At 40.1% G+C, this 14238-nt stretch overlaps 1 protein-coding gene and 1 long non-coding RNA gene across 5 annotated transcripts in view; one reads left to right on the top strand and one right to left on the bottom strand.

The window, feature by feature from the left end:
* RFX8 (RFX family member 8, lacking RFX DNA binding domain) overlaps window positions 1-14238 on the top strand; it is a 48776-nt gene that overhangs the window by 30436 nt on the left and 4102 nt on the right. For 3 of the 4 annotated variants that reach the window (XM_019529542.1, XM_019529541.1, XM_019529539.1), the window contains 4 exons: window positions 3593-3749; window positions 5646-5740; window positions 6580-6694; window positions 13555-13847. In XM_019529542.1, the coding sequence (XP_019385087.1) occupies window positions 3593-3749; window positions 5646-5740; window positions 6580-6694; window positions 13555-13847 (660 nt within the window). The remainder of the gene's footprint in view (window positions 1-3592; window positions 3750-5645; window positions 5741-6579; window positions 6695-13554; window positions 13848-14238) is intronic. The other variant, XM_019529540.1, reaches the window with a different exon arrangement.
* On the bottom strand, window positions 1358-5467 carry LOC109306224. Its single transcript, XR_002099895.1, has 2 exons — window positions 4848-5467; window positions 1358-2438 (listed from the first exon to the last, which is right to left on the bottom strand). It is a non-coding gene; the product is annotated as an uncharacterized LOC109306224 (long non-coding RNA).

Here is a 14238-nt window from a genome sequence, read left to right as displayed (position 1 = left end):
GCCCATGGCCAAACTGCCTTGTGGTCCTACCTTTGCCCCACATTTGGGGGGGCTAAGCCCTGTTAACCCCCTCCTTGGCCACCTATAAGGGGGCCTCCAATTTTGTGTTTGGCCAGGGCCCCAGTACCCCTAAATCCTCATCTGGCCATGATTTATAGCCTGCATGCTCTGGGCAGAGGTATGCAAGCAGGGGATTGTGGCTGTGCCCCAGCTCCTTGCAGAGGTGACAGCCTGGTCTGAAGCAGGGGTAGAGCCATGATCCCCTCCTTGCGCACCCCTGCCTGGAGCATGCAGGCTACAGATTATGACTCTGCCCTGGCTCCAGAGCAAGCTGCCCCCCATCGCAAGGCCCCAGCTGCTCTAGAGCAGCAACCTGCTCTGCTATGCCTCATGCCCTGCCAGCAGGGCTGAGACTGGTTCCATGGCAACCCCAGCCTTGAGCTTTCACAGCAGTAGCTGTGGCTGGGGTCTCCCTGGAGACCAGCCCCAGCCATGCAGGCAGGGGCTGCTGGGAAATGGAGTCTGGGTACAAGGCAGATCAGCCATTTTGCCCACCTCTGCTCTACATGGATCCTGGGGGTATGCCAGGGGTGGCACCAAGCCTTAAGCCATTTCCACTGATTAGTGCCACCCTCCCTCATTTGACAGGACATTCTAAGGAAATCTCTGCAAGTTAACCATCACTGAGCTTCCTTCTTTAGGGTTATTTGGGGTTTTGCATGCAGGGAGAGGGCCTGAAACACAAAATAGGAGATCTGTGACAGTATGTGTCTCCTGCCCCTTCTTGTCCTATAGTGTTATTCTTCCTACATAAAATAACCAGAAACTCCAGCAAGAAGCTCTTCTTTTAATCCTCCAACCCAAAATGTCTTCCTCCTACACCTACAAGGTTTGTTCCTGAGGTGCTAAGAATGCTTACCTCCCAGTGACTGCAGTAGTTCTTAAGGGTGCTGATTACATCAGAAGAACAGGCCCATGCATATTCTTCAGTATTGTGCCTTGCATACACCTAGAGCATGACCTGCAAGAATCCCAAGTGCCTACAATTCACACTGATTCAAATTCATTTGTTTTAACTCATCTTTCTTCACTGTACTTGAGCTCTGTTGTTAGGGAGCCGGCTGCAACTTTCTGATTCTCCATTGCCCACTACTAATGCATATTAAAGCTATTAGGGAGTCAGGTTTAGTTTGTGTCACTGGGCTTCATACAGAGTAAAATTCTTCTGGTGCAGGAGATCTTCATTGGCAGTATCTGGCTTTAGATTCTTAGGTTCACTTTGCACCATCTCTGCAGCACAAAGTGAACTTTGAAAACTGGAGATTCTGGGGCACCATACTGTGTACTCACAAACCAGACATTTCAGATCTAATTTTTATTTATAGCAGGGAAATATCTACAGCTCACCTGACTAAATTATATTTACACCCACCATAAGACCTCCTTAAACTACCAGAGAATCAAGTCTCTCATATATTTAAAAATATATATTTTAACAAGTGATATATATAATAAGTGTTTTAAAAATAAATCCTTTGAAAACCCTGGTAACAAATTCACCCTGTAGTCCAGGCATACGTTGAATTTTACCTGGAGATAAATTGGCAGCCTCCATCTGTCACTGTCTTCCAAGTGAGAAGCACCTGGTAATGACTGTGTCACTGCTGTTTGTGAATGATATAAGTATAACCCCCACTTGTAGCATGCTTGGCAGCAATCTAGCCACCTGGTGAGGAAGCATGGATAATTATGGCCAGGTCAGCATTGGAAAGGAAGATGTTATCTACCCACCACATGTGGATAAAGCACACTTGGCATCTGTTTCTATCTAGACATCCAGAAGTAATAAGGTGGGAATACCCTTTGAGTGGGAAGTGTGGGTATAACTTCTGCCAGTTTTCCTGGTTGCTTCCTCCACTCTATAAGCATTATATGTGGGTTGTCACCGTTAGCTTTCAGGTGCACAAGGTGGATCCGCATCAGGTGGATCTAAAGCAGTGTCCTTCAAATGGCATTAGGTTGTTGGAGAAAAAGACACAAATGAAGACAGTTTCAACTTAAGTAATAACCTAAGATATTGTAGTGTTCTTTTGGGGGTTTTTTTGGTCTTTTTCTCCATTTACACTTCCCCTACTCTATCTTCTGCTTTCCTAAACCTTTCGCTTGTGTACCCTCTAGACATTCGCACTGTGGTTGCATTGACATAAAGTGTCATTCTTTTATAACTGATCTCACAAAATCCTAGGAGTTCATAACAAATTTAAAAGCGGGCTACTACCTAGAAAAGCTAAAGAACTACTGATCTAAAGTAATAAAAAAGTATGATGGGGCCATCAGCAATGTGAAGGTGGCACAACTCACATTTCCTCATTGATGTTCATGGTCACATTCTCTTGCTTTTATCAGCAGCTATCAGAAATTTGGGGTCTTCTTATTTCCTGATGATAGAAAAAAGGAGGCCTGATTTGTAATTCAGATGCTTGCATTCTGGGATTTTTTGTTTGGAAGGTGGGGGTTGTGAGTCTGGAAACTCCAGATGGAACAGGGAGAGGAAAAACGTAGCCTGTAATTCTGCCCATAACTGGTTGTTGCAATAAACTGGAATGCATGTGAAGTGGAATGTTATTGATAGTGTAGTAGAATTGGTTGAATAATAACTCCCTTCCACCCCCCAAAAAAATCCAGAAACAAACCATCAGGTTTGGAAAGATACATGAAAAGAAATGGGCTAGCTGCTGTCCAGTTCTGCTTGTAGGGTCATATTATGTAGTGTTCATGAGTATCCAGATGATTGCTGGGCCTTTGCAAAAATGTTTGCGAATCCTGAAAGTTTACTGAATTTTGACACAAGTAGTTATTCACCTAGGAGTCCACTTTGTGGAGTGTTATTAATTATGCATTTTACTATTCTACCCTTGAAAAAAGTTTTGGTCAGCAATCCAAAACAATGTCATGTGGTGTAGGTGACCAGTCACAAAAAACAAATAGACAATTCATAAACTATAGGTTGAAAATTGCAGAGCTAGTTGGTGAATACCTATCAATAGAAAATACAGTCACTGACACTGAGAAATGGGGCACATTCTCAACTATTGCTATTTTTTGTTAATAATTCAACCAGCTTAATATTTCAGCTGTTAAAGCTTTGGGGTGTTAGGTTTTTTCTTTTTGCTTTTTTTTCTGAGCAGAAATGAAAAGCTGCTTTTAAATGTAATTAAGATTTACACATCTGGAATTGAGCCAAAGGTATTGAGGAAGCATTAGTTTTGATATGCCTTTTAATTCTTTGGATGTAAGTATCTTCTTTGACATAAGAGCAGCAGGTAAGGGTATTGATCTGCCTTTTTTTTTACTTGTCAACATTGCCTGCCTCACCATGCTCAAGATTATAACATGAGAAGTACATCTGTATTGCTGAATACACAATCTGTAGGTTCCTAACTAGATCATTAATGGTCATTTAGGCTCTGGATATATTGGTTGAATAATATCATTAAACTCCATATTCTAACTTATTAAATAAGGATACTTTTATGGCAGAGACTGAGGTCTTAAAAATGAAAGACATGAACTCTTTTCTTATTATCTATAGACAATGAGAATAGTCTTGAACAACAACAGCAGAGTCAGTGCTTTAAAATCAGACTTGAATGCTGTCCTCAGTCAGGAAATACTGGACATTCCTGGAAACACCTTGCAAAAGAAGTTTAAGCATGTAGATGGAATGGAAAGAGACTTGGAGCTCAAATGTAATGTTTTGTATCTCTTTTCCATTAATTGAAACTTGTAGTTGACATGCAATTAAAGCTTTACCATATCTTCTCTGTTTATTCATGAATCTGCCCTAACAGGAAGCATAATCTTGCTGTAACACTATTGGAAAAGGTCCAATAAAATTGAGATTGAAACATGGAGCGTTACTCTACAAGCACTGAAGTATAAGAATGACAAGGTTTCAGTTCTAGTTCTGTTGTGCTGCTTTCTATGGCAGCAGCAACTTTTTATGCCATCAAAATGATGTGCCTTGAGCACAAGGTTGACATATAGGAATATCTATTTTTTTTACTGTTGTCTTTAGCAGAGACAAGTATGGAGGGTTGTGGGGGCTTAGGACATTTTCTTGTGTTAGTAACTGAAGCACATAAAATTTATTGCAAGTGGCCTGATTTAGATAGTGCTTGGTGAATAGGACAGATTATTAACATTGCAGAATCAGTACCTTTCCACTACATTTTGGCATGGAAAACCTAGATTGATTTGTACAGCAAAAGGTACAGGGTTTATTATAAGAAGCAATGATGTAATGCATTTGCAATTTTAATGAATAATGATAGGACTAGAATGGCAAACATTCTTAGATTAATAATCTGCCGTTGAAATTATTAGAGAGGCAGGCAACTTGATCTACTGAACTGAACATGAGACTGACAGAAAGAGTCTTGACTTTTATTCCTGGTTCTACCAGTGACATGCTGTATGACAAAGGGTCCCTCAGAACCTCTACTGAGACTATTTTTCCTATGGGAAAAATAATTTATCTCATTCCCAGAAATGTTATCTTAATTGGATAAGGGTTATATAATGGTTTGAAAATCGAAGCGCCAGAGTGTTGTAGCTATAATGGCCCAGGGAATATGTAAGAAGTGAAGTTTGCTTGTTAACATCTTTTATTGGACGAACTTTGGGAAAGATGTTAGACAAGTTTTTGAGCACAACATAGCTAAATTCTCTCCCAGCTATATAGTTACCAAACAAGCCTTGCTACCTGGAAAGTGCAAAATATGTATTACTTTGAAGCTATCCATTAGTGATTGTCTAATTTTGTAGAAGTAGATTTATTGTGTTACCTGTCTTTTGTGGTGGTGTCTTGATCTGGCCAGCACTGTGCTTTTAGCTTCTGGAAGAAAAAAATCTCTGGGACAAATTCTGCTCTCAGTTATACTATTGAAAATCCACAGTAAAATTGTCTTTTGTGTAGATCCAAGTGTAGTAATTTAATCTGGTATGTTAGTTTTTTAATTCATTTCACAGTAACATATTTGCACTGACTTTGGACAGTGGTGTCTACCTTTTTGATTGGTCAAAAAACTTTCTTTAGTTTCCTATTTTCATTTAAAATCAGTTTTCTCTACCTCTGCAGGTAAACAAATAGTTTTGTGAATCGCACAAAATCTCAAAAGAAACACCCCCCACCCACCCTGATAATGTTTATAATTAAATCCAGGACCTCTGTTTTTAGGGAAATAGAATTTGTCATCCTAGTCCTGGTGAGTAACCAAAACTTCAGTAATAGGAATGGATATAAACAAAAATAGAAAGGGACTGATTCTGTAAAGTGCTACACAATTGTATCAGGGGTGGCACAGTTTGACCCAGAATGTGTTGATATATGCTATGAATAGTGGTCTTAAAGCAGGGGTGGGTAAAAATGTAGCCCGCAGGGGCCCTAAAACATTTAGAAAATTCATATTTATCTGCCTCGACTGCCTGTCATGTGGCCCTCAATGGCTTGCCAAAACTCAGTAAGCGGCCCTCCGCCTGAAATAATTGCCCACCCCTGCCTTAAGGTATTTATACATCACTGTTAAACAGGAAAGGGTAAACAAAATGATGCAAGCAACGCATATTCCTTTTATGTTTTATAGGCTTGAATAATTTGATTTCTTTGCTGGACGCGTCTACAGATATTGGAGTTTTCTTGAACTCTGTATCTGCCAATCTTCGGACTTTTGTCATTCAGGTACATAATTAACATTATTATTTCAAAGCAGAAGAACTTATCATATTACTTACCATTACTTTGCCTTTCATATTGCAGTAAAAACAATTGTCATATTGCTTGTCAGTAGTCTGCAGCAGTGGTATAGCATACCAATAAGCAGGCAAGACTGTCACATTTACATAAATAGATTATGTAAAAGGAAGAAGATAATTGGCAGACAGAAATTCCATCTGTGCATGCATTCTATATATACACACAGGGAACTCAAGTATTTGGTCTGACTTCCCAGTGATATCCTACATATAAAATCTTCCTTCATAAGCTACATCATATAGAAAAAGGCAGATCAAACTGAAAAAACAATGTCACAAGGTAACTGTTGGGTCCTGAAATCTGAGCAGCTGGTAGGAAGATTATTAGTATTATTCTGTCCCTGCCTGTGCAAATGGATGCAACTATCTTCATGCTACACATATTTCTTTCCTTGCCTCCCCAGTTTTTCCATTTCTGCTCCATTAGTGGGTCAGAATTATTAGCAGCTAAGCGCTGCTGCTGCTTCTGCTGCTTTCAGCTAGTTGGGCTAAACCTGGTAATTTAATTGTTTGGGTTTATGTTGTTGCAGTTATTTACCTATTTTTTCTCCCTCAAAAGGAAGGAGCAAGAAAAGCTGAACTTCCTTTTAGTTAATTACTTCCTGTTTGTTCCTGTATTTTTAAGTAATAACACTTGCAGTGCCTTGTCAGAGGAACACAAACTGCTTATACCATTTATATTTATGTGTACAAATGTGTACACATTAAGTGTTCAGTGCTTCTTTTTTTGATCTAGTCATCAATCAGGATAACTTCTGTTTACAGCCAAGCAAGAGTAAAGAAGAGTTTAAACAACTAGCAGCTAAATTCCAGCTGGGATGGAACTTTCTCTTAACTGCAGTAAGCAAGGCTATGACACTCTCACACATGGACAGTTTTGGTAAGTCAGAACTCCATGCTTTAATGGATGTAGGTGTCCTGTTGGGTCACTGGCAGCCAGGTTTGGGGGTCACTCAGGTTTCAAAGGGCCAACCAGGATCTGGAGCAGTGAGCAGAATCCAGGTACAGGCTAGATCAAAAAGTCAGGAAGTCAGTCCAAGAACTGGGTCCAGGAACAAACCAAGTCAAGAAGCCAAAAGGCCAAGCAGAACACAGAATCTGAGGGCAAGCCAGGTTGAGTAGGAGATCAGGCAGAGAATAGGGTTAAGCTGAATTAGGGCACCGAAAGATCAGGCAGAGCCTAGAGTCAAAAGGTAAACCAAGTCAGGTAGCCAGTAGATCAAGAACAGGCACAAGCCATAAGGAACAGCAAGACAGCTTAAATAAGAAGTAAGCTGTTACCCAGACACTTCTTTTTCCAGGTCAGGGATTTATATGGGAGAGAGTGAAGGGTCAGCTGACCCTGGCTGGCCACTCCAGTCCCAGGGAGGGGGCAGGTGGCTGACTCGGATGGAGGTTTCTGGCCAGCTTTGTTTAGTTTAGCTGGTCAGTTAGAGAAGTGGTAGACTGGAGTGAGTGACTGATCTTGGCAGGTGAAGGCTCTGGGTTTAAGGCTATGGCTTGATAGTGGGTGTGTCTACATGAGATGCTTAACTGTGCAGTAGCTTAGTTTACTGTGCGGTAAGCATGTGCACAATTACTATGTGGTAAACCTTGTTAATTTTGAGTAAATTTGCTATATTCAAGTAGCAAATTTACTTTTGATTAGTAACTGCACAGTAGTGCTCATGTAGACGCCTGACCAGGAGCAAATCTGCTCCCGGTCAGCTATCTACCAGGGTGCAGGAGATTGTTCCCTACCCCTGGTAGCTGCCTGCTACCAAGGTGGGGACTATGTGAATTAGTGTGTCATGGCAAAAACAATGCTAATGCACAATAGAATTAGTCTACTGCACATTAAGCATCACAAAAAAGTACTCACCTTTGCTGCTGTGCATTAGCATGGGCTGATGCATCTTTATATAATATTAGAAGTACTAAACTTAATGCATAGTAGCAAAGGTGCAGTAATGAATGTGTAGTCATGCCCAAGTTCTTCCAAGCTCTTGTTGACACTGTCTCTTTAGCCTCAAGATGGCCCTATCTTTTCAGCTAGGGACAGAAATTACACATAGACCAGTATAAATGATCAGCAACTGGTTCAAATTGGTAACACAACAGAAGTTCAGTGCACATAATCAGCTTTAAATGGCCCAAAACAGTTTAAGATAAACCTGGACAGATGCAGTATTAGACTTAACTGATTTAGGTTAAATTGGTTTATTGAACTTGTGTCTCAGATCCCCTCCAGAGTCAAGTTAACTCACAGTACCTCAGCACGTTTGCACCTCCCCTGCAAGCTCCCTCTTGTAGGGTGAGTGAGCTAGCCTCAGCCCAAGCTGTCTGTTCCAGCTCAGCAGGGAGGCATGCTCTAGCACCCCATATTTTCTGGCTGTGGCCACTGCAGGCATGTGGCTGTGTTGCCAGAATCAAAGGTTAATGTCTGTTCACTTGCTCATCAGTTCAATCTGCACAGCTTAAACTAACCGGCAAAGATTGAATTGATTCAGCCTCAGGCTCTTTGATTGTCCTTACTTAGCTTTATACACATCATAGGTTTCTCTTTCCTGTCACTTGCTTGGGATCCTCAGCTTCACACAGTCTATTGGAGTACCCCCTGAAGCCTGCCCAAGCATATCCTGAAGAGAGGGTGAGCCTTGGACTCCAAGATTCAGTCTTCATTTCTAATAAAAAATTATGTAATTTCAATATCCAGCCATTGGATTTTGATGTACCTGATGGACTCAAAATCCCTCTATTATGAAATTTATATTCTTGATGCTGCTACTTATATATTGTGATCAAATCATCCCTTAACATCCCCTTTGATAAATTAAACAGATTAAATTCCTTGAGTTGCTTATTGTGAGGTATATCTGTTAGTCCTATAACCATTCTTCTGGCTCTTCTCTAAACTATACACAGTTTTTTAACATCATTTTTGAAGTGTGGACCTCAGGGCCCAAATTCTGTTTTGCCTAAAGGCATCCAAATGATCTTGATACATGCAAATATAGCCGAGTAATAGCCATTTTTTATGCTTACGTAAATTTTAGATCTGGTCCTTATAAGTATACTCAGAGGGAATCTACTCTAGCCGTGTAGACACTATGGCAATCCTACTCTGCTGAATACATGCATAACTGCGTATCTTAACACGTTAGTTGTGAGTGATTAGCCACTGTTTGGCACTGGAGGCAGAGGAGAAAAACAAAGACCTTCCTATCTTTTAGTCCAATAAATTAGTGGTTAGGGTATTTGTTCAAGGAGTGGAAGACCTGGATTCTAAGGCCTTCTCATCTAAATGTGTTTTGAAGCTACATCTTCTACTTCCTAGCAGAATGGCCAAATGACTAGGTCATGGGATAGGCATTGCCAAAAGTATCCCCACCCTCCTTGTTGTAGCTGGCCCATTGGGCAGCCAAGAAGAGAAGATATATGTGGCCAGGAGGATAATAGAGTTGTTGCTCCCCAGAACAAAATCCCCCATCCTTTAAATATAGCCCTCAGCCTTTGTTCCTGTATACATGAAGTAAATCATATCTCCTAGTAAACATTTAGTTTTGATTTTAAAATTTCCAATCATAGTGAATCCAACATAGTCATTGATAAGTTCTTCCAGTGGTTAGTCACCCTCATATTAAAATATATGCTTTATTTCTAATCCTTACATTTGACTATATAGAAAAACATTGTTTGCTTGTGCTCAGTTTACAAAGCAATCCATATCACTCTGTATCAGTGACCTTTCTTCTATGTTATTTACCACTCTCCCAATCTTCATGCTGTCTTCAGACTTCATTAGTAATGATTTTATGTTTTCTTCCAAGTCACTGTTAAAATTATTAAATATTGTAGGCCCAAAAACTGATCCCTGTAGAAGCTCACTGGAAATGTACCTATTCAAAATTGATACTTCCTATACACAGTTCCATTCTGAAAATCATCAATGAGATAACATTTAATATGCATCATACTGATTTTGTATCATTCTGGTTTCTTAGTCAAAATCCAAAGTGCCAAGTCAAATGCCTTATGGAAGTCTAAATATATTGCATCAAGCCTATTACCTTTATCAATACATTTTCTAATCTCCTTAAAAAAAGACCCAAAATACAAGTTAGACTGTCAATAGCTTTTTCCCATAAATCATATTGATTGGCATTGATTACATTACCCTTTAAATATTTTATTTAAATATTTAATTATTATAAATTATTATAATATTGTTTATTATAATTATTATTATTTATTATTATAAATATTAACACCTGTTGTTAATTTTGCTTGGGATCAATGTCAGGTTAACAACCTTACAATTTTAAAACCACTGAGTGCAAAGTATGCAGGCTTGCTGATATAAAAATGTCTAATTGACAGTGTGTGTGGCAGTTTAATACCCTTCCTAGTTACTATCGGAATGAATGTGTAATTTAAAAAACAGTCCAGAAATGTATATAGAAAACTTTCTAAATATCTTTTCTATGTTATTATTGACAATCTTCCATTTCTATCTAGCAACAACATTGTTAGCTTTGTTTTGTTTGATATACTTTAAAAAGTGATTTTCATTATCCTTAACATCCCTGGCTCTATGAACTCAGCCCAGTTATCCAGGCTCTTCTTGTCATCTACGTTTGTTCGCAAATTCCAAGAACATTTTAGTAGCAAGCAGCATAAGATCTCCAGCTTATGCCACTCAGGTTGAAGTTCCCCATAACAGTGCAGGGTTTTTTCCCCTCCCTGCACACAATATACAGGCATCTACCCTAGTCACAATTTTCCATTTTTTGTGGAAACCATAAAAAAAAAAATGGTTTCCACAAACCCTGCAAAAATGGTGATCCCTGCAATTTTGGCACAGAATCACCAGGAAAAAAAAACTTTACTAAACATGAAATGCTCCCTGGTGGGTGCCAGCGGTCCTCAGGGCCACTGTGGCCCAGCCTTGCAGCCTGCCTGCATGAAGGGGAGCAGCAAGGATAGCAGCCATCTCTCCCTCACCCTAGCTGCTGATTGGACAAAAGTACTGCCTTTTGTGTGGTCCCACCCCTCTCTGCCAATCAGCAGCAAAGGATAGGGCCACATGATGGGCAGCCCTCTTGGCCAGTCAGCAGCAAGGGGTGCAGTCACCAAGGCCCCTCAGCCAATCAGTGGCAGGGGGTGGGACTGCTGCAAAAAGACTGCAAAAATGGTGCCATATGCAGCCTATGATTTTTCTTTTGCCTCAGTATGATTTAAGTAGATCCCTAGCTATATAGAGGTGCTGATGAAGCCATAGTCCTGTCATGTCATGTGTTTTGATGGCTTGTAGCAGACACAAACTGCTACCCCGCATTGTGCTCTATCTGTTATGGGTCTATAAATGTTCAAAAACAGTTGCTTCCAAGTCGTCAGTCACTTGGAAACCAGTAGTTCTTTAGTCTCACTTTATCTACCTAGTCTTTCCTAAGCAGGTTATAACCAGCTTAACGTGTTAGTCATGAGACTTCCCAGTAGGTTTCAGTAATTTTTACCAAGCAGGTAAAAATTTTGCTTATACCCAAGTAGTTCCAGTGCCCTTCATTTGTTACCCCGACCCCTAGCAGGGGGGTATCTAGGCAATTAAATAATTTCTTCTCTTGGAGTCCCTTGGTGCCTTGATAAATTGTGTTATCAGTTTCTTGCTTCTTAGTAACTGTAGCTCTCTAATAGTGTTGGCTCTGTATGTTATCACTACCCACTCTCCTTCCCCTGCTCCTAGGAGTCCAATAAGACTTTGAGGTTGAGCAGAAGGAGCTAAAGCAGTTGGGGTAATCAGCCCCCAGCTCTTAATGTTCTGTATTCAGGCAACCTTGACAGGCTTTGCCTTTCCTGAATTTCAATAGTGCTTGTCGGGGAAGGGGAAGAGGAGCATCCTACAGAGCAATATATACTGCCTTGACATCCTTGAAGAACCAGTTTCTTAGGCAACTAACTGAATTTGCTGTAAATTTGTGCAAGTAACCCTCTGGTATGCTGTCAAACCTTGCCCCAGAAAACACACCTCTAGGCATAAGGCTGTCCTTCCAGGCTTGGGCCCTTTGGCCTGCCTCATATGGCCCCTGTTTCTAGGACCTATTATTAGCTCCTTCCTGTCCTTTCTCCATGTTGAGCTATTACATCCGTAACAAAATTCTAATACATGTTGCTTCCTTTAGCTGTCACCTTCTCAGTACTTTATTAATGAGACCTGATGGCAGATTTAACAACCTGCTTACTTCCTAGTGCTTTAATTTTATTAACTGCTTTCTGAGCACTAATTGCTACAATAACTTGAAATAAAAGCAAAGGGAAAAACCACTAAGGGGAAACTCTATGTGGTGAACTGTACATGGTTCCTAGCACAATGTCTCCTAGGAGGAGAAGGTTTGCAAACCCCATATAGAATGGCCTGGCATCCACTAGGAAGTCCTGCATCAAAGACACTGGTCTGCTATCAACACAGATGTTCCCCCACAAAAGGTCAGCCCAGGTCCTGTTCTGCACAAACTACCTTGCTTATATCCCTAACAGCAGTGATTTATAAGAATTTATCAACTTGTACATCCTTTTTTGCGTGCTGCTTCCCCCCAGTGCAGGTTCAATAGAGTTCCCCTCCGTTCAGTTTTTTTTAATTCCAAGATACAGTAATACTGCTAGATTTTGTTCCATATTTGCTCCTCTTACCACATCCACTTTCAATATTCCCTTGCTGTAGAACATTTAGTAGTTCTTAGTTACCTCCAGTATCTGGTGTCTGTACTTCCCTCATCTCCGTTTTCTTCAATCACCATCACTTCAGGATGTGCAGAAGCACAAACAGCAGAAGCAAGGGAGGTATCAGCTCCTCAGACAAATTCAATAGAAGACTCAATATGAACAGAGTCAGAATTTTTAATTAAAAACTGATTGAATTTCTGTGTGCTGCACATTGATTCAAGATGTGCCTCTGTTGTTGATCCTATAAAGTGCTCTTTCCATGTGCAAATTATTAAGTACTAGTTGAATGTCACTAATATGCCTGCTGCTAAAGAGAACAAGGAGAAAGGCCTGGTCTTTGCAATCCAAAAGCATAATTCAAAGTCTAATGAAGGCAAAGAAGTTCTTCCCAGTTAGCTTTTTCAGCCCCTTGTAGCCTCTGGGGTTTTTGTTTGATGAGGGTTGGTACAATAAATATTGTTACTGGAATTATAAATTAAGTAAAAACCTTGAACAGATTAGCCACAGAATTAGTCTATAGAATCTTCATCATCTGGAAGTTTTTAAGAGCAAGTTATACAAACATCTTATACAATGTCAGGAACATTTCAGGTATGATGAACCTTGATGCAGAATAGGGGGATGGACTGGATGACCTCTTGAGGTCTCTTCCAGCCCAGTTTTCTATGATTGCTCAGTGTGAGAAGCAACACAGATGTTGTGAAGTTGTTGATAAAACTTGCGGCAGAAGGTCATTTTGGAAAAGAATTTGAACTGGAAGATGAACAAGCATTCCTGTAAATTCAGGGGGGAGGAATGGATAATCTTTTGTTTATGCTTAGAATCTGATCTGAACTTGAGTGAAAATTCTGCTTAGATGTTGGTGAGCAGACATGTAAGATAACATGTCTTATTTAGGGAAAACTAGGTTGCTTATCCACTCAACCTAGTACTAATATAGTGAAACCAATTGCTTTAAAGGTTGAATGGGTAGAACATGCACCTATGTAAAGTTCTAAAAGCAAAGACATTGCAGTGATTTTTGTTCTTATTTTCACCTAGGATCCTGGCATTTGTTTAACTTGCTACTTTTGGAATACGTTATTCACATTCTCCAATCCCATTTAGAGGAGGAAGGAGATGAAGGTCTCTCAGTAATTCAGCAGAACAGTTCTTCTATTCAAGTAGTTCACAAACCTGCCCACCTGCTGGATGATTTTTCTGTTGAACGGCCTCAAGTTGAAGTCCCAGAACCAGCACATGTAACTCTGACACAAAGCCAGAGTGATGTTAATTTAAGCAGTGTTATTCTTAAGGTCTTGAGCTGTCTGGTAGACACAGCCACAGGCAACAAGGTAAAATCAACTATATCATTGTTTTTAAACATTTGAATTTAAAACCCAACTGGAAGAGGTGAGGGTTGGTAGGAATCTGTATGAAACATCTCTGGTTAATATAAATAATGTTTTGGCTTTTTCAGCGGCCTTTCACCCTCTTTCCTATACTGACAACATATGTCTTTAATCTCAGGGCAGAGTTTTCTAATGGAGCCAGTCTCATGTTAACTGCACTAAGATTCACAGCCAATGTTATATTATGAGTTGCTGAGTATGGACCTCATTACATTTCCTTTCCTATTATCCTAGACCTCCCCAAATTTATGCAACTTACACACTTTCTTAGTGTCAGGAACAGAAAGGATACTAAAGTGGGGTAAGGGCAGTTGCCTTCTACTATAAGCCCAAA

Source organism: Crocodylus porosus, unplaced genomic scaffold (genome assembly GCF_001723895.1).
Source record: "Crocodylus porosus isolate Cpor-Errol unplaced genomic scaffold, CroPor_comp1, whole genome shotgun sequence".
Classification (NCBI taxonomy): Eukaryota; Metazoa; Chordata; order Crocodylia; family Crocodylidae; genus Crocodylus; species Crocodylus porosus.
Note: the sequence above shows the minus strand (reverse complement) of the source record. Positions and strands in the feature narration are given on the sequence as shown.